Source organism: Mauremys mutica, chromosome 2 (assembly GCF_020497125.1).
Source record: "Mauremys mutica isolate MM-2020 ecotype Southern chromosome 2, ASM2049712v1, whole genome shotgun sequence".
Classification (NCBI taxonomy): domain Eukaryota; kingdom Metazoa; phylum Chordata; order Testudines; family Geoemydidae; genus Mauremys; species Mauremys mutica.
In genome coordinates, this window is record NC_059073.1 from 115,517,552 (window position 1) to 115,535,451 (window position 17,900).

At 40.6% G+C, this 17,900-nt stretch overlaps 1 protein-coding gene across 1 annotated transcript; it reads right to left on the minus strand.

The window, feature by feature from the left end:
- Window positions 1–595: 595 nt before the first annotated feature.
- On the minus strand, window positions 596–17,248 carry LOC123364204 (phosphatase and actin regulator 1-like). Its single transcript, XM_045006122.1, has 4 exons — window positions 17,168–17,248; window positions 14,937–15,063; window positions 2,828–2,974; window positions 596–994 (listed from the first exon to the last, which is right to left on the minus strand). Exons 2-4 carry the CDS (start codon window positions 14,998–15,000, stop codon window positions 732–734), a joined length of 474 nt encoding a protein of 157 aa, XP_044862057.1. The 5' UTR covers window positions 15,001–15,063; window positions 17,168–17,248; the 3' UTR covers window positions 596–731.
- Window positions 17,249–17,900: the final 652 nt, after the last annotated feature.

A 17,900-nucleotide genomic window follows, 5' to 3' on the forward strand; every position in this document is an offset into this window, starting at 1 on the left:
CATGGGTTGCTAAGCAATTTTTTTTTAAACACACACTCAAACTACCCAGTGCCAGATGGATTAATGAAAACATCCACTTGCAGTGCTTTAAACAGTTTTATTCTGTTTCTTCACAAATCTTTCCAGTGCTACTTCTTTGAATTATTCCCTTTAAAGGAAATCCATTCCTGAGATGTTAGAAATGGAGCTTTAAAACACAGAAATTAAAAAGGGAACTAAATGTACTTATCCAGTTTTCATAGGAATTACAGAAGAAAGAAAGAACAGCATTCTACCTGACCTTCCAGGACTTGCTGTAGTAATGACTGCAAGTCCAGCTCTGTGTAGAAATGTGAGGCACTAGGTGACCTGAAGGTACCTTCCTCTCAACTGATAATCTATTTATAACTCCAAGGCATAATGTAACCTGTGACAGTGAAGGCCAACATAGAGTTACTTTCAGCAATCAAGTAACCATGCACAGCCTGTTTTCATTTACACTTCATCACTTCCTACACACCACCAACCCCTCCCCACACCCCTACGTCTTGTCTGTTTTCACTTTCAGTTCCTTAAAATCAATGCCACCTACTGGCATCACTTTCTAACTCCTGCCTTGAAATGTCACCCAGCCAACCTAAAGCTTTATTCAATATTTTTTTAAAAACTAATCATGACCAGAAAGGGATAATCATACTGCAAACAACATAATCAACCAGTCACAGTCAATGGTAAACACAATCTGCATATTACTAGTTTCCAAGGGTGTAATTATAGTGAGGACAAAGGGGATGAATCTGTCCCGCACCAACTTTCAGTCTGGAGGAGAAAACAACTACATCTTTATCACCTCCAATTTGCAACCTGCTGAGGAGGAAGGTAGAGAGACTGCAACATAGGAAGCAGGAGCTCTCAGTCAAACTCTCTTCCCACAGTGAGCTGTTGAATTGAGGGACTCTGCTGAAAAAGGGAGTTGCGTTGTCGGATCCTGCCAGTAGGGTTACTTCAGTGTACCCTGGTGGGAAAGTCAGGAGACTGAAGCTGAGACTCCTCTCTAAAGTTATCTCAATTCCCTCTCTCCTATGCAAGGGGAGCCTGGTCTGGTATGGAGGAAACTGAGTAACCACCCAGGAGCAGCTGTCTCCTCCTTTCCTCACTTTTGAGGGCAGGTAAAGGGAGGATCACCATGGGCAGGAGACCCTGAGGAGGGGAATGGCCCAATGGAGAGGGGAGGGGAACAGGCCTGGTGGGAAAGGACCTTGAGGATGGCAGGAGTAATGTGAAAGGGGATCTGGGAGGGAACAGGCATAATGTTGGAGGACCTCAAGGACAGGGAGACAGAAAGAAGAGAGGTGAAAAAGGAGCTGGAGGGCAGCTCTGGGGGCAGTGTCTATGTGGCGGTGGTGGGGGGAAGAGATGAAGGATGGATGCAGAAAGAAGAGGGGTGAATTTGGGGAGCTGGAGGGATGAGAGAAGACCTGGCAAAGGTGGAGCAAATAGGAAGGATGTGACACATTGAGGGGCAGAGAGAGGGAATGTCAGGGTGATTGTGAGAGAACATGGGATCTCATGGGGCAGAGAGAGTGGGAAGGATATAAGTGTAAGTTTCAGACTAATCTTGGGGACAGAGGCATGGGAGGAAAGACTGGAGGAATTACAAGTGGGACAATGGGGGTGATTTCAGGGGAGGAATGAATGCATTTCGGCAGAAGGGGAGACTGGTGAGAAGGCGGAAGGAAAAGTAGTTTGACAGGGAGGGAAAAGAATGATGGGCTATGAGAAAGGGAAGGGATTCTAGGGGTTGAGGAAAGGAAGAATAGAATGAGGAGTCTGCAGAGAGAGATGTAGGGTTGGCGGGAGAGAGAGTATTATTGGAGAGGACAGAAAGAGAATTAGGGGCTTGAGGGAAGGGAGAATGAGAGTTTTCAGGGAGAGGGAGGTGAGAAGGAAATTTGGGAGGAGGGAAATAGGTGTTGGGGACAGGGAAGAGGAAAGGGGGATTTGGGAGTAAAGGGGGTTGGAGGACAGATGGGAAGGAGGAGCATGGTAATAGGAGGAGGGATGTTTGGAGAAAGGAAAGGAAGAAAGAATGAGGGATGTAGGGCTATTTGGTAGAGAAAGAGGAGACAGCTTTTTGGGGAGAGTAGTTTGGGGGCAGAGGATAGGGAGACTAAGTGGTTTGAGGGGCCAAGTGAGAGGTTTGGAGGGAGAATAAGGGGCATAGAGGAAAAGGGAAGAGTTTGAGGAAAGGGGTGGGGAATAAGGTCTTTGGGGGAATGGGAAGAGAGAATGAAGAGTCTGGGGAAAGAATGAGGTGTGAAAAGAGAGGACATTCTGGAAAGCTGGGAGGAGAATAGATGGAGGGAATGTCTGGGGAGAGTTAGGTATCTAGACCCAGATGGGAGATAAATGAGGAAAGATATATTAAGGGTGACTGTGGTACTGTGTAAGTCTCTTTTCCTTCCCTCCTCCCCCAAAAAAATACTTCGAGGGGGAAATTACTGCACTGCTTGCTTACTCCATGACAGGAACTGAACGCTGCCACCACCACGTCTTAGTCCTCCCCTCCTGCCCATGCATGCTGCCCCCTCCCGCCAGTTCATTTTGTATTGCACCAGTGTCTTGCAGCTGGGGAGCGAAGGGAGGGGAGAAATGCTTGTGTGACCGTGACATGTCAGGGTTTCACATACCTTCGGCAGCGCCCTGCACCCAGCAGACACAAAGAGGCAGAGTGGAGAGCAGCAGCAGGATGGGAAGGGGTGGGTGCCAGGGGAGGGATGAGCACTGGGGCGTGTGTCGGTGTGTGCGCACGGGAGGGGGGATGGACAGGGAGAGGGGTCGCTCTTACCTCTCCCAAGATTGAAGGAGATCCTGGCCTCTGCGAGGTAAGGGGTGTCACTCTTGGACCTGACTCTCCTGATGGGTCTCCGGTCTATCTCCTCCTCGGAAGATGCCGCCATTAATGTGGGCACGGTGAGCAGGGTCGCCCGGCGAGCTGGCGAGAGAGAAAGGCGAGCGAGGTGGGGTGGGAAAGAGGAGAAGGAGGGAGGGAAGAGGAAGAGGCGCACACACAGGGGAGGGGGAGGGGGGAGCAGAGGAAGGGGAAAGAGAGGAAAAGAGAGAAAGAGGGAGAGGGAGGGAAAACCCGTTAAGGATCTCTGGACTGGAGCAGCGAGATCGGGAAACGCTGCCCCGCCAGCCCCTCTCCCTGCAGCCCCAGCACAGGCGGAGGGGGCAGGGCCAGGGGTCACCTGCCGGCGCCGCACAGCGCCCCCGTCCCGTCCCGTCGCCCCCCAGCGGGGAGGGCAATGTCCCAGGGCTACCGTGAGCTGATTATCGCCAACAATTACTGGCTGGTGACTACAATGGCCAGTGGGGTAGCGAGGGAACCTCAGCACCGCCCCATTGATTCGGGGCTGGGAGCGTTGTGTGACGGAAGTGTCTGCTTGGGGGAGCGAGGGGGTGCAAGTGTGGGACTGGGACACACACACACACACACCCTCTTCCCCGGGCAAGCGGCCAGGCTGCGGAGGCACGCGGAGGTGGGAATGACAGCACCAGTGGCTGCTGGTACAGCTGAGGAGGCGGTGAAACAGGACAGGCTGTGACTCTAAGGGGACCTGACATTACAATTGCTGGAGAGGGACTCGCTTTTCCTCTTAATCAGTTCGTGTTCTAATATTTATGCTCGTTCCATATAATCCTCAATATGAAAAGAAAAGTTTGCTTCTTCCACACCTCCCCCCCCCTTCCTGTAAGTGGGGAAAGAAAAAGCAGCAGTGTGAGGACCAACCACAACATGCACCAGCTCCTAGAGTAGTTGAAAACTTTTGACAGTATTTTGGGATGTGCAAAGCTCCTTGAAAGTTCTGTTTATAAGGTCAGATTTGGGGAATATCGAACTAAGACCCTCTTCATTGTTGGAAAGGCTGCCACAAGACTGAACTGCTTAACTCCCCAACCTCTATGTATGCATAAATTTTCCTTTCTGTGGACAAACACACTGACAAAAATGGAACCATTTATAGGTAATATATTTTTAAGTGCCTAAGTGACCTAGGAGCCTCAGTTTCATTTATAAAAGTGACTTAGGCCCAGATCTTCAAAGGTATTTGGATGCCTAACTCCCACTGAAATCAATGGGAGTTAGGTGCCTAAATACATTTTGGGATTTGGGTCTAATAGCTTGGGATATAGGCTTCTACAGCCTTTTGGCACTTTTGAATATTTTGCTCTGTATCTATAAAGCATAAATGCCCTTAATCTTATTTTTAGAAACAAAAAATGGTTTTGTGGTTAAGGCATTGGACTGGGACTCAGGAGATCTAGGTTTAATTGCTAGTTTTGCTGCAAACATTCTCTGTGGCCGGGGGCAAATATCTGTGACCCAGTTCTCCAGCTGTAAAATAAAGAGAATACTTCCTGTCTCCTGCTCTTTTCTGTCTTGTCTATTTAAATGGCAGGGGCTGTCTCTTAGACTGTTTAGCACATTGGGTCTCCAATCTCAGTTGGAATCTCTATATGGTACTGTTAAACAAAATAATAATAATAACAAATGCTAACATCATTAAAGATAAACAGAATAATAGACCACACACATTATTTTCTCACATAAATAGTAAAAGAGATGAGAAATATGAAAGATGAGGGAATTCAGTGGAGTTGAATTGGGTTACAGTAGGTATCCACATGGTTATTATAAAATGTACACCTCTACCCTGATATAACACGACCCAATATAACATGAATTCGGATATAACACGGTAAAGCAATGCTTCAGGTGGGGTGGGGCTGCACACTTGGGCGTATCAAAGCAAGTTCGATATAACGCGGTTTCACCTATAACGCAGTAAGATTTTTTGGCTCCCGAGGACAGCGTTATATCTGGGTAGAGGTGTATATTATTATTTATTGGGTCAGTTCATTCCAATTGACCCATCTTTCCTCAAAGAAAGTATCTGAACTACTTGTAGCCAGTAAGTTGTTCATTTCTCTAAATTATTTTATTCTGAATTAGTCATTGGTATGGTTGACCAAACAAAAACCTACTTTCCTGTTGTGTTTTAAGTCTCCCCCATCCCTTCCAAAGCAGTGAGGTAGGACAAGGATAGTTTATCCAAATACCAATGTCATAGAACAAGTCGTGCTGTTCAGTTTCCTTCTGTTCAAAATGCACAGGAATTTGAAAATAGAGATGGGCATGTACCTGAACTTCAGATCTGAAACTCACCTACTCCTAAATTATTGGGAAGTTTGAGCCTAGACAGAAATCTGAATCTCTCTTTGTGGCTCAAGCCTATCTATATAATTGGCTGAAAATCGAACCCAAGTCTGAATGCTCCTGAACTTTTGGGAAGTTCAGAACCAGATGCCAACTTTCACAGCTTGTGCCCATCTGTAGTTCTAAAGATTGCTCTTTGTGACAGCAATTCCAAAAGATGTCAGGGTAGCAGTAGCTCTATGGGCAGCCATTATGACTTTAGCAGGGTTAAGTTATTTTAGGACAGTTCCTTCACTCACCCCTGAAAATACAAACTGTTCTTGTCTGTTACGCTTCATGGCAGTAGATGCTATTAATATGCTGAGGCACTCTGAACACTTTTCCATGGTTGTACTGTTAGGTATAGTCAAGAGATATTTGACTATCTTATAGTCTTAAATCTAATAAATGTTGACACAGAGCTTTAATATTTCTGAGGTGGTTTAGTGGTATTATCTGACAATGCGTGCAACCATATTATCTTAGACTGTGATCCTATCGACTCTCACTAGCTAATCAGGGAGACGACATGGGTGAGATAATATTTGTATTGGGCCAACTTCTACTGGCGAAAGAGACACCTTGTCTCACTAATATGCTGGTGTCTCTTTCGCCAGTAGAAGTTGGCCCTGTCTCATTCAGTGCACAGGACAGATCTGCTCTGGGGGTAGAGCAAGGTTGTGCAGAGAAGGAGGCTATTCTCAGTAGAACCTCTGCCTCATTTGATGTTGAATTTGGAACATGTGTAGTAGTAAATGAGGCGGGGAAGAGAAAAGATGCTCTCACGGTTAAGACAGTTGAAAGCTGTGCCAAAGAATTGGATTCTGTCCCTGCCTCTGCAACAGAGTTCCTGTGTGATGCTGGGTAAGTCATTTGACACAACTTTTCAGACATGGTCACTAATTCGGTGTTCCTCATTTTGAGGGTCCCCAATTTGGTACCCCGGGGTCTGATTTGTAGAAGCCCTGAGCACTCAGAGCTGAAATGGAAGTCAGTAGGGGCTGTGCTTTGAAGATATAGAATGCTATATAATGCTAAGCACTCTGAAAAATCACGTCCCAATTGTTTCAAATTGGGCCCCCAAAATTAGTGAATACTTGGATCTTACTCTCTGTGCCTCAGTTTCCAATCTATAAACTGGGAATAATAATACCCTGCATCTAACAGGTGAGTTGTGAAAATTAATTCATTAATATTTGGGAAGGACTCAGATACTATAGTAATGAGTGCCATAGAAAAGCCCATGAGGATATTTATAATTCTGTCTTCAAAGCAGGGCTTGAATAATATGCAATAAATAAGGCATAGGGCCACATATTAAACAATGAGGAGAACGCAAAATTTTGAATAGCTGCTCATTAACTGAGCATTGTCCATCCTGTGCACTGATTGTGGACAAGGCAGGAGATTGTGTGGAAAAAATAGTATGTGATCATGTTAATAAAGACTGTATTATAATGCACATGCACAAGAGAATCAAATTAAGGTTGCACAAGCTAACTCAAATGCTTGACTTCACAACCTTAATAATATACCTTTAATGTGGTTTTATTTAATGTAATGCAACTATAGATGTCCATCCAGTGCTCTGACCACCTATCATCAAAATTAAAAATCATACCATACACTGAGGATTCCCCCAGAAAAACATGTACCTCAGCCCCACTTCTTCCTTAGCAGCCTTAGCAAACAGAATAAAAAGGTTGCTCAGAAGATTAACTCTTGTATATATTGAGGGAACTCCAGCTTGAGTGTCTCTGCTGATCTCAGGATATCCTGGGGAGAGATGCGATCTGTCACGTAACAAGGTCCAAAATCATTTAGGGATTTATAGGCTAAAACCAACACCTTGAATTCCACATCCATATATATTAAGGGAAATAAGGGGACCATACCCATCTTGTAGTTAAGACCCTGCCTGGCCTGACACTTGGGAGATCTGGGTTCAATTCCTGATGCTGCCATGTACTTCTTATATGACCAAGGCAAGTCATATAATCTATCTGTGCTTCAGTTTCCCATCTCTAAAATATGGATAATGATACTTTTTTCCCTCACCCTTCCTGTCTTGTCTATTTAGATTCCAAACACTTCAGGTCTGAGATGACTCTTGCTGTATGTATGGACAAAGCCTAATACAATGTACCCCCAACTTGTCCTCTTCCATCTTGGCTGGAGTCCCTAGGTGCTACCATATTACAAATGACTAATAATAAAACTGCATTTTTCTACTGGCTGGTTGAGAATGTGATCACTAGCAATTTAGGGCCAATTCTGTAGTCCTCTAGCAGCTAGCTGATATTATTTCCTTCAGCAGTTAATGCTAGGTTTCTATTTAATGTCTGTCAATCAGCAAGTCTCAAATGTCCAATAACTATCAGGTTTAGCCATGACAGTACATTATTAACTAAATTTAACAAAAGCTGCTACAGTATAAGTTCATTTTACAGAATCATATGGCCGACCACAATGAAAGTAGCATCTATTTCTGTTATGGGCCGAGCTGTTTTTTAAAAAAATATTTTCTTTTCAAATTTCATGCCAATTTTTAATCAAGCATTTTGATTTGTAAGATCAAAGCATAAGTCAAGAGTTGGAATATATTTAGTAATTTCAAACATTTAGATTATGATAAAGCAAACATTTGTAGTGGACTGTAAACTGTAACAGCCAATCAACAGGAATTAACAGTAATGAGGATGAAAGAAAATTACCCTCTGCGCTGGAAATATTGTATACAGTATCATCAGTTCTTCAGTTAGGAAAGCATTTTTCATTTGCAAAATAAACATTGTAAAAATAGTCATTAAAACAAATTTAGGGCATGACTTTTGGAAAGAATTATTAGAATTATTAGAATTATTCCCATTCACTTCAGTGGGAGTTGGATCACATTCTTAGAGACCATTGAAAACTTTTATTTTATAGTAAGCATAGTTTCATCTGGTGAAACAACACACTAAACAAAGGTTCAACTTAGTGGCCTGAGCCTACAACTTTGATTTCAGTGGGAGTTGAGGACATTCAGCATCTTCCAGAATCAGACCCTTCATTAAATAATTTCCTGCTGATGCCATCCTTACAGAGCTGAAAGATGGAATCTGTTTGCTGCAGTTAACATACTGAGTGATGGATGGAGGTGGAAAGATGTGTCCAAAGATGAGTTTGTATTTATTGTAAACAAAGAATAAAATGTGGGCTTTTCTGCTCACTTGTTTGGAATTCAATTTTTGCCTAGCTAGCTCTAAATCCTTGTGTCTGGCGCATATTCACTTTGACTACAGCTGGGTAAATACTACAAAAAATGTTTCATTGACTATTTATTCAAATTTTTAAATGGTTTGCATCTACCATGTTTCCAGCTCTTCTGTGCAAATTTTTGTAAACAAATTTACTGACAGGAACATTCATGGAAACAATGGCATTTAATTAAATATTGGAAAATATTCATAGGGAGCAATTTTTAAATTAATAAATGCTAGTAGTTTTCTAAATAAAAATGTCCCTATATCCAGGACATATATAGTTAGAAATTAGATGGACTCTTTCCTTCATGATTTCAAAGCACTTCACATAGAAACATTGGGAAGGGCAGAGGGACATATTTGAAACTAGATATTGCACATTCATGGTTACTTAAAAGATTAAATTCAGTATGTTAAATTACAATTAGAGCTGGTCAGATTTGTTTTACCAATCTATTTGAACCCACAGATAAATGGCCTTTACAATTTTTTGTTTGTTTTGTAAAATGTTGTTGACTTGTTGAAATTTTCATTTTCCATGAAAAATGCTGTGCCTTTTTTGACTTTTTCAAAACTAATTAGAAATTATCAAAATGTTATTGGGTTTTTTGTTTACTGAAAACTTGGTGTTTGATCAACACAAAATTTTAATACTCACGTTGATAACATTTTTGCTATTTTTTTAGACAAATTTTAGGAATTAAAAAACAAAAATCACAAAAATTTCCTACCACCCACCAAAGTCATCAATCCATTTCAAGCCTTTTGAAATGAAAACAAGTTTGAAGTTTCTTGTGAAACTGCTTTTTTTTTCATTTTTAACCAGTTCTAATAACAATATTTTAAAGATGAATATTTATTTGCAATACACCTATCATTCTGATTTCTGTTCCAACAAGACTTCAGGAATCATTACTTGCAAAATGCTGTGTTATCTCCTAATGGCAGAGGAGCTTACTTGAGTTGTTTTGTTTATTTTCTAATATTTTCTCAATGTACTAACATATTTAGCTTGAACCGTGTAGTTTTAACTGTACAGAAAGTGATGTGTTTTTGATGTATATAACTGAAAGAAACTTCAGTGATCTGGAAATTGCCCTAAATATATGATATTTTGTGTTGAAGTCTAAAGTTTTTGAGGAAAAACAGATTTTGTAGGGCAAATTTTAAATAAGTTTTTCTTTGGGAACATATATGAATTGATTTTAATTGGGATATAGCTGATGCTGATTGAATGGGATAATTATCTACTAATTTTCATTAGGTAAGAATAAGAGCCTATTAACTGTTTGGCTGCACTTAGACTGCATTTCATCACTGGCATTCTCTCCTTTTGCCACTTTTCCCCCTTGTGTAGAGTTCACAATAGCTGTACATAGCACAGACAGAAGTTTTCTTTGTGTTTTGATCTAAGAATTTCTAAAAAGAACTTAAAAATGAAAGATACAAATTATGAGTATTTTTCTATGGCCACATGCAAGCTATGGGTTCAATTAGTTGCTGATTATAAGTGCATGTGGATTATGGAGAGTGGAATGACTGATTTATTGTCTTTTCACTTTAATTTCCTTTTTAAAATCAAATCCTGAAGAACAATATGTTAAGGATTAGAGAAATAGGGGCGGTTAACAGGGGAAGAAAGAGTGAGAATGTGTATGAGCATTAGAAAGGAGCATAACTGGTCATATGTGAGTAATGTTTTACATACATATGATTCCTGGATAAATATATTCTCACAGTAATAAGCCCTGATTCTATAGTACGCTCCATTTACAGTTTATAATGTAATAACTTAAATAAGACAAAATAATAATAATAAAATAATACCTGTAATAATTTAATTTGTGATCACTGTGTATTTATTGACAGAATATGGCCATCTCTTTTTGACTTGACCAAAATGCAGTTTAAAAAAAATACAAATACACTCTTTGATTGTATGATTTGAGACAAAATTTTAACATCGTGCAATCATTCTAGGTGAATTTGGCAGCAACACCTCTAGTTAAAGTTGTGTAATGTTTTCCATTATAAGAGTCTGTTTTCAGTTGCTTATAACTTTGCCAAACTTTAACTGTTTGAACTAAAATGTTCACGCTAGGTGCCTGCTTCAGGTTGAATTTTTAAAGGAAGTTTCAGTTAAAATGGCTTAGCCATTTCCAAGAATGAGGTAAAGGAAAAATACATTATTTTGCCCAGGATTAAACCAAAACCAAAACCATACAACTGTAACATTGAGAAACTCTAGTGCCTCCATGCTTTGAAGGACAGACTTGAAATTTGGCAAGGGGTACCCTAGTGCTGGGAATGTTCTCTTTGCCGTTTGTGACAATATGCCCAGATTGGCAACATTTAGAACCTCTGAAACTCTCAGTTCACTCATGCTCAGTAGCAGCTTGTTAAAGGCTAGCAGCTAAATTCTCCGAGGATTCTGTCTGCACCTGGAATGCTCCATCCCTCAGCTCCTATTGCTGACCAGAATGTGTATGCACCATCCCCACAGAGTGATGGAGCATGCTCCAGCCCAGAGTGGCAAGGGCTGCCCCTGCTATTGCCAGGGACTGCTGTGGCCCCAGTCACTGGAACCAAGAGTGGCAAGACTGTTTCTGTTGTGCTTTCACTGCTCCCCCTACTGGAACTCAGGCAGGGAAAAGGAGGAGCAGGAGCAAGCAGCCTTACACAAATATAGAGGAAAAGTTGGTGGTGGTGGTGGTGGGGAAAGGGTTACAAAAGCTGTGGGGAAGAGATCTGACGAGCATGGGGTGGAAGACAGATAATAAGGACAGGAGCCTGGGTGAAGGGTGGAGATAGGAGCAGAGGGGAACAAGTGGAATAAAAGTGGAGAAGGAAAGGGACAGGTACCAATGAGGTGCATAAAAGCAGACAGACAAAGGGACATGTGTCTAGGAAGGAGAATAGGGCAGAGATGCTGGTGGGGAGAGGGCAGAAGGTTCTATAACCACTATATATCAGCACACTCCTGTCAGAACCTGGCACTGAACCCAGAATTCCTGAGTCTCGCAATACCTCTACCGTCATTACATAGCTGTGAAATCCACTGGTGCTTGTCCACAAAGAGGAAGACACCCTACTACCACTACCAGTTCCTTCCTTAATTCAAGGATAGAGGTCTGTGTGGTGGGTCTAAAGGTCACCACCCTGCTGATGATCCATGTGGTGATAATTCTTCATGATGGAAGTTCTGGTTTTTTAGTTTGTTTTTTAAAAAGTTAGAAAATTACATACAAAATCTATGTTAAAGGAAAGTTAAGATTTCAAAATCAAGCACTCAGAAGCTAAGAAATGCCTGTGCTATCTTAATTTGGTCCTCTTGTGCATATGCATTATGATACACTGTTTTCCACAGAACATCTGCCTCATTCAGTGCATGGGATGTTTGTCAATTGGTATGGAAATCTAAGATAATAAGTCAGGCAAGTTACAGATTTCTAAATTTCAGTTTTCCTTTCTGTGGAGTCATAAGGGGTCTGTCCTCATACTGATGCAGGATGATTTATTATTAATATTATTTCTATCACAGTACTCAGGTGTGCATAGCACTTTAGAGATGAAGTAATTAAAAGCACAACAAAACAGGCCTCTGGCCCTTGGAGCTTTCAATCTATTTGCTTGATCCTACTAGGTGCTTAAGATCCTGAATTACCACTGTTTGATGCAGAAGGCTACAATGGGACAAGGGAACAGCTGCAGATCTACCTTTAAATGGTTTCCCTGTGCATCTTGCGTAGGTGGCGTGCAGATGAAATTCTAGCCCATTGACTGGAATAGCAGCTGCAATTGGTTGTGCAGCAGTGCCACACTTACATCCTGGGGTGAGGGTAGTGCACATCTGTGTACAGCATGAATGCTTGGGTTTTATGCAGGCGGAAAGTGCATTTCACTTTAAAAAATCTAACCTGGTGTGGCATACAGTGTCTATTAGTTTGACTATTGTCATAAATATAGAGGGAAGGGTAACAACCTTTATGTATGCAGTAGCATAAAATCCCTCCTTGGCAGCTGTACTGAATCACCTTACCTGTAAGGGGTTAAGCAGTTCAAATAACCTAGTTGGCACCTGATCAGAAGGACCAATGACGAAAGAAGATACTTTCAAATCTGGGGGGAGGGGGGAGGATTTGTTTGTTGTTCTCTTTGTTTGTTCCCTCTCCAGATGGAGGGAGAAGCCAAGCAGGTATAACATCTCCTGAAAATATATCTGGAATAATCCATCTCAAACCATGGAAATTGTAAGTAGGGCAAGGAAATGCATTAGGTTATCTTTTGTTTTTGCTTGTGAATTTTTCCTATGCTACAGAGGTAGTTTTATTCCTTTTTTGTAACTGTGAAGCTGAGCCCAGAGGGGAATCCTCCGGGTTTTAAATCTTTTTATTACCCTGTAAAGTTACCTTCCGTCCTATTTTCAAGGTGTGATTATTTTACGTTTTTCTTTATAATAAAGTTCTTCTTTTAAGAACCTAATTGATTTCAGTGTCCTGAAGACAAAGGGTCTGGTCTGCGCTCACATTACTAAGGCAATTAGTTGGTATATTATTCTCAAGCCTCCCCATGAAAGGGGGTGAAGTGGCTTGGGGGGATATTTTGGGGAAATAGGGATTCCAAGTGACCTGTCCCTGAATTTTTATGTAAGTCACTTGGTGGTGGCAGCAATACTGTTCAAGGACAAGGAAAGGAATTTGTGCCTTGGGGAAGTTTTAACCTAAGCTGGTAGAATATAAGTGTAGGGGGTCTTTCATGCAGGTCCCCACCTCTGTACCCCAGCGTTCAGAGTGGGTGGGGAACCCTGACAACTGTACATTTGATTAGCAGCTGAACAGTTTGTTACAGAAAACCTGGACTTTCTTTTCAAGTGAAAGTGCAATACATGAAAATAAGGCTGAAACTGGATGGAGCTATTTGGACCATGGGTTCTCAACCTGTGGCTTGTGAGCCGCTTGCAGCCAAATCAGCACACATCTGGGCCAATGTGACATCATCAGGGCCATACAGGAGGCATATATAGTGTGTGGATGCAGCCCACATAACACAAAGAGAGTATCATATGCGGCCCACAATGGTAAATAGGTTGAGAACCACTGATTTGGACCTTACATTTACCAACCTCACAGTTTTTTATAATGCCTTTAAGTTATGCTATTAAAAGATTATTCCTGAAGATATTTTTGCCTCTCGCCCCTTCACTTCCCCCGCTTCCTCCCCAGTAAATGGCTTTCTTTGGTATCCTCATTGGATTCCCAAAAATTAGAGATGGTGGGAAAATGGTGATGTTTTTTCACAAAACATTTCAAAGTGTTCTTTTTTCACCCTAGATTTCAAAAAGGAACATCTCTTGAGTTATTTGTTTTATTTCCTCCCTCTTCCTTCCCCTTTTACTTTTTTCCTTCTTTCTGCCTCCCACCCTTTTCCATTTTGCCACTCACAAAAAGGGGAAAAAAGGTATAAACTAAAATCACCCCCAATTTTTAATTTTAAGGTATCATAGAAAATGCAGAAAATTAAGAAAAAAAGTTTTTTAATTAAAAAGTTTTTGCTTTTGAAAAAAAAAGTAATTTTTTTCAACTAAAACATCTGTTTGAAAAATGTTACCCAACTCCTGTATCTATTCTACTGTCGCTATGCTATTGGGCCCACATTTTGTAACGGATGTTAATGAACCAGTACAAATATGTTGTTTGGAAGTTGTGCAGTGGAACACTTTGGAGTTTTCCTATATAATTTGTGCTACTCAGCTAGGGCCTTAGAAATAAGATTATGCACCAAAGTATTAATCGCATAGCATTTGGAGCACTGGAAGGAAGGAGGCACTTTTAGAGGGAAAGCACTTGTCACACCTAAGAAGTGAGTGGAGGGGGCTATTATTCATGAGTCCAAGGGACCAGAGAAAGCCATACACAGCAGCTGGACTTGATGCATCTGTACAAGAGGTGTAGCACAAATCTCAGCCCTACCTTCCCTGCACTACCTGTTGTGCCAAGGGAGAGATCTCTCATCACCAAACATGTTCAACCCTTTGGTTTTGATTGTGCTGCCAGCTGCTTTAATGGATCGCTCTTAGGCTCAGAGGGAGAAAATCAACCCACTTACTGTTTCCTGGGCTTCTTGTGTCGCTGTTTTGGGGGGAAAGGACTCCCTGTGCTTTCTTACCCTTCAACAGTTCACCTACAAGCGAACAGCCATAATTTGACCCCATATACACCTCTACCTCGATATAACGCTGTCCTCGGGAGCCAAAAAATCTTACCGTGTTATAGGTGAAACCGCGTTATATCAAACTTGCTTTGATCCACTGGAGTGCTCAGCCCTGCCCCACCTCCCCGAGCGCTGCTTTACCACATTGTATCCGAATTCGTGTTATATTGGGTCACGTTATTTCGGGATAGAGGTATATGTAACACAATTATATTTCTGATTTTCTATCTCAAGTTTTTTACCTTGAGCTCCTTGATTGTATAACATCAGTCTGTGAGCAGACTCAACATCCAAAAAATAGTCCATCTTGGAGGAACTTTTTGTTGCCAATACGCCTTTCTTTTCAAAGCGATGTGATCAATCAAATTCCTGGGGGGAAAAACAACTAAATATCAAACATACAAATATAAATAAAAATCACAGATTTTTTCTGAGTAAAGAATTCTGTATGCAGTATTTAAAAAACATCCCAATCTGGCATATCAGAGTGCATCTGAGGAAAAGCATTTAAAACCATCATGCATAGAATATTTTTAAACCACAGATTTTAGTTTCAAAGAATAATTTTTCATATCCCCATCTGAAGAAAATATGAGGAAAATAGAAATACCAAACACAAACAAGATTCCTAGAATTATCAGTGATATCACATCCACAGCCTCCATCCCGCCACAACATACACTTGTTTTACCCACCTGATGCATCCTGTCTTAAGCTAAGATTGTAAGGACTTTGGGGCAGTGGCCGTCTTTTACTTTATGGCTGTATAATGCCTAGCGCAACAAGATCCCAACCTGATTAGGGCCTCTAGGCACTACAGTAAAACAAATGATAATAATATTTATGTTAAAAACACAAACATTTCACCAGACAGGACAGAAAGAGATTGCACTTCAGCAGGTATGCCATTCCACCGAAAGGCAAGAAAACCAACTCTTCCCCCTGGCCCCCTTCTTTACATTGACTTAAAGTAGCAGCAGAACTTCACACCATCAGCTTTTAACATGTTTGACAACAGGTATTGTCAGTGTAATGTCAAGCACTCTTAGCATTGATTCTTGGCTGACCCTTTCATTGCAGTATTCCCTTGAACCCATTTATGGTATGTAGTCTATGAGTTAACCTCTCCTCTGACATATGGTGTTTCTTGTGTGTCACACATTGACATGTCAATTATCATGAACCTTTCCCTACTTTCCTGTTGCCTCCTGCATTTTCTTTCACTTCACACAGCAATTATATATATTGTATATTTAAAGTCCAGCAGTACAGAAAATATATACACTGGCATTTCTTTGCATCCTTCCCAGCATGTATGCATAGATGTATAAGCAGCTATATAAATATCACCAATAACCTTCATTTTTTAAAAAAAGAGATCAATAGTCCTTCCTCTTTCAGAGCATTTCTTTTAGGGTGATGTGAAAGAATGATCCTCACTTCATGCAATGTCTTGAATTCCAAAGTATAAATCTATTTGTTTGGAACAACATGTGAAATCATTTTCAATTTACAAACCTATACTAATGAGAAAACTTCTAAAATTCTTCAACATATCACTTCATTGGAGTATTCTGAACAACAAATGATACTTACTGCAAATAACAAGAGCTGCCTGCCAGTGGTGGAAGCTCCTGTAGTTTCAGGGAGGGCTTCCTTGATCTTACTAAAATGTCCCCAGTGTAAGCAAACAATTTTGATTGTTTGATTGGAACTCTGATGAATAATGCATAACGTCAACTGGACTTCCTTTATCTGATAAAAATGGCCAGGAGATGTTGTTACTTAGCAACAGAAGGTGACACTACTATCAACTCCCCCACACCCTCAACACTGAAGGAATAAACCCTTGATAAAACTTTCCCAAGGAAAAAAAGCAAAAAAAACCCCCAATCCTATATCAAGTTCCTTTATTAATTTGGTTTTTGCTCTTATCTTGATCACTTTCCCTTTCAGAAGCCCAGAAAACCTGAATTGTGTTGTAATGATTAATTGAAGCATTTTGTTTTCTCTAATAATTTACTTTTACTGACCTGGACCCCCTTTCACTATTTACCACAAGAGTAATGAGACTATGAAGTATTTTACAGTAAATGTAAGATGAATAATAATGTCATAATGAGACTGTTCAGAGATCACTCCTATTTTTATCTGGTGCGGTGTGTTGGGTAAGGCTGTTTTGCACAGTTCAGAAAGGCACTAAATGCATTAAATATTCCAAGGATGCCATAAAAGCCACAAGTTATCCAGAAGCCCCTCACACTGTGATATTCCTACTTTTTGTATTAATTCTCTGTGGGATATATGCATATAATAGTCTCTAGGAATCATCACATTTCTATATAGTATGTAGCTTTGTGCAAAATACATGGTGAAGCTTTTCCCAGTAGATGTACATTGCTAAAGAGCAAAGGCACTATATAAAAGAATTAAAAATAAAAATAAAAGCTCAGGTTAGCAGATAGGTACTTACCAATATTACTGATCTCTTTCCATCCTACTGGCTTGAAATAAGACTAAGCAATGTAACCAGTTGGTGAGCCAGAGCGAACAGCTTCAAATTGTCACTTCAACCTCGAAATCAAGAGTACAGAGTAGAGAAAGGTGATGGATCTGCTGTTTTATATTATGATGAAATGAAACGTCTTAGTATAGATCTGAGTGGAACTGCTTTTTATATTACATTAGCCTGCTAATTTGAGGAAATTGAAAGGCTTTGTTTTACTGTCTTTTCTCTGTTCCCTTTGCTACCCCCTCAATTTAATTTGCATTTAAAATTATTCTTATGGCTTCACTGCTCTTCAAGGTGTGGAGTATTTTCTAATCACGATGAATGTTCAGTATGGTTTTGTGCAATGCCACTTTTATTCTGAGCCAGAAAACATTGTGAATAATTATAATTGCTAGTTATTTTCTAGAACGAAATAGAGTGGTTGTCTGATGCAGTTTCAGATTTTTCCTCCAAATAGCAGTGCACTGTAGCAAAACTGCTCAGTCAAAGCTTGCATAAATATATCAACTCAAATGGCACTATTTCATCTCCTGATAACTTCAATATTCAAATCCATGTACATTGGAAACTGAATATTTTTCCACTGTATCTCTTTTCAATAATATTAGGCTATTTCTGTTTTTGAAATGGACTTACATATTTAGTAGAGATATTGTAAAATACATTTTTGATTGGTTCCAGTTCATATTGTTTA

Excerpts from the sequence above, each read along its gene's own strand:
- LOC123364204 (XM_045006122.1), bottom strand. The coding sequence starts at position 15,000 with ATGGACTATTTTTTGGATGTTGAGTCTGCTCACAGACTGATGTTATAC. Across the intron at positions 2,975-14,936 it reads ATACAATCAAGGAGCTCAAG|CTCGCCGGGCGACCCTGCTC; the intron begins GTAAAAAACTTG and ends CTCTCTCGCCAG. Across the intron at positions 995-2,827 it reads CTCCTTCAATCTTGGGAGAG|GGTACACTGAAGTAACCCTA; the intron begins GTAAGAGCGACC and ends CTTTCCCACCAG.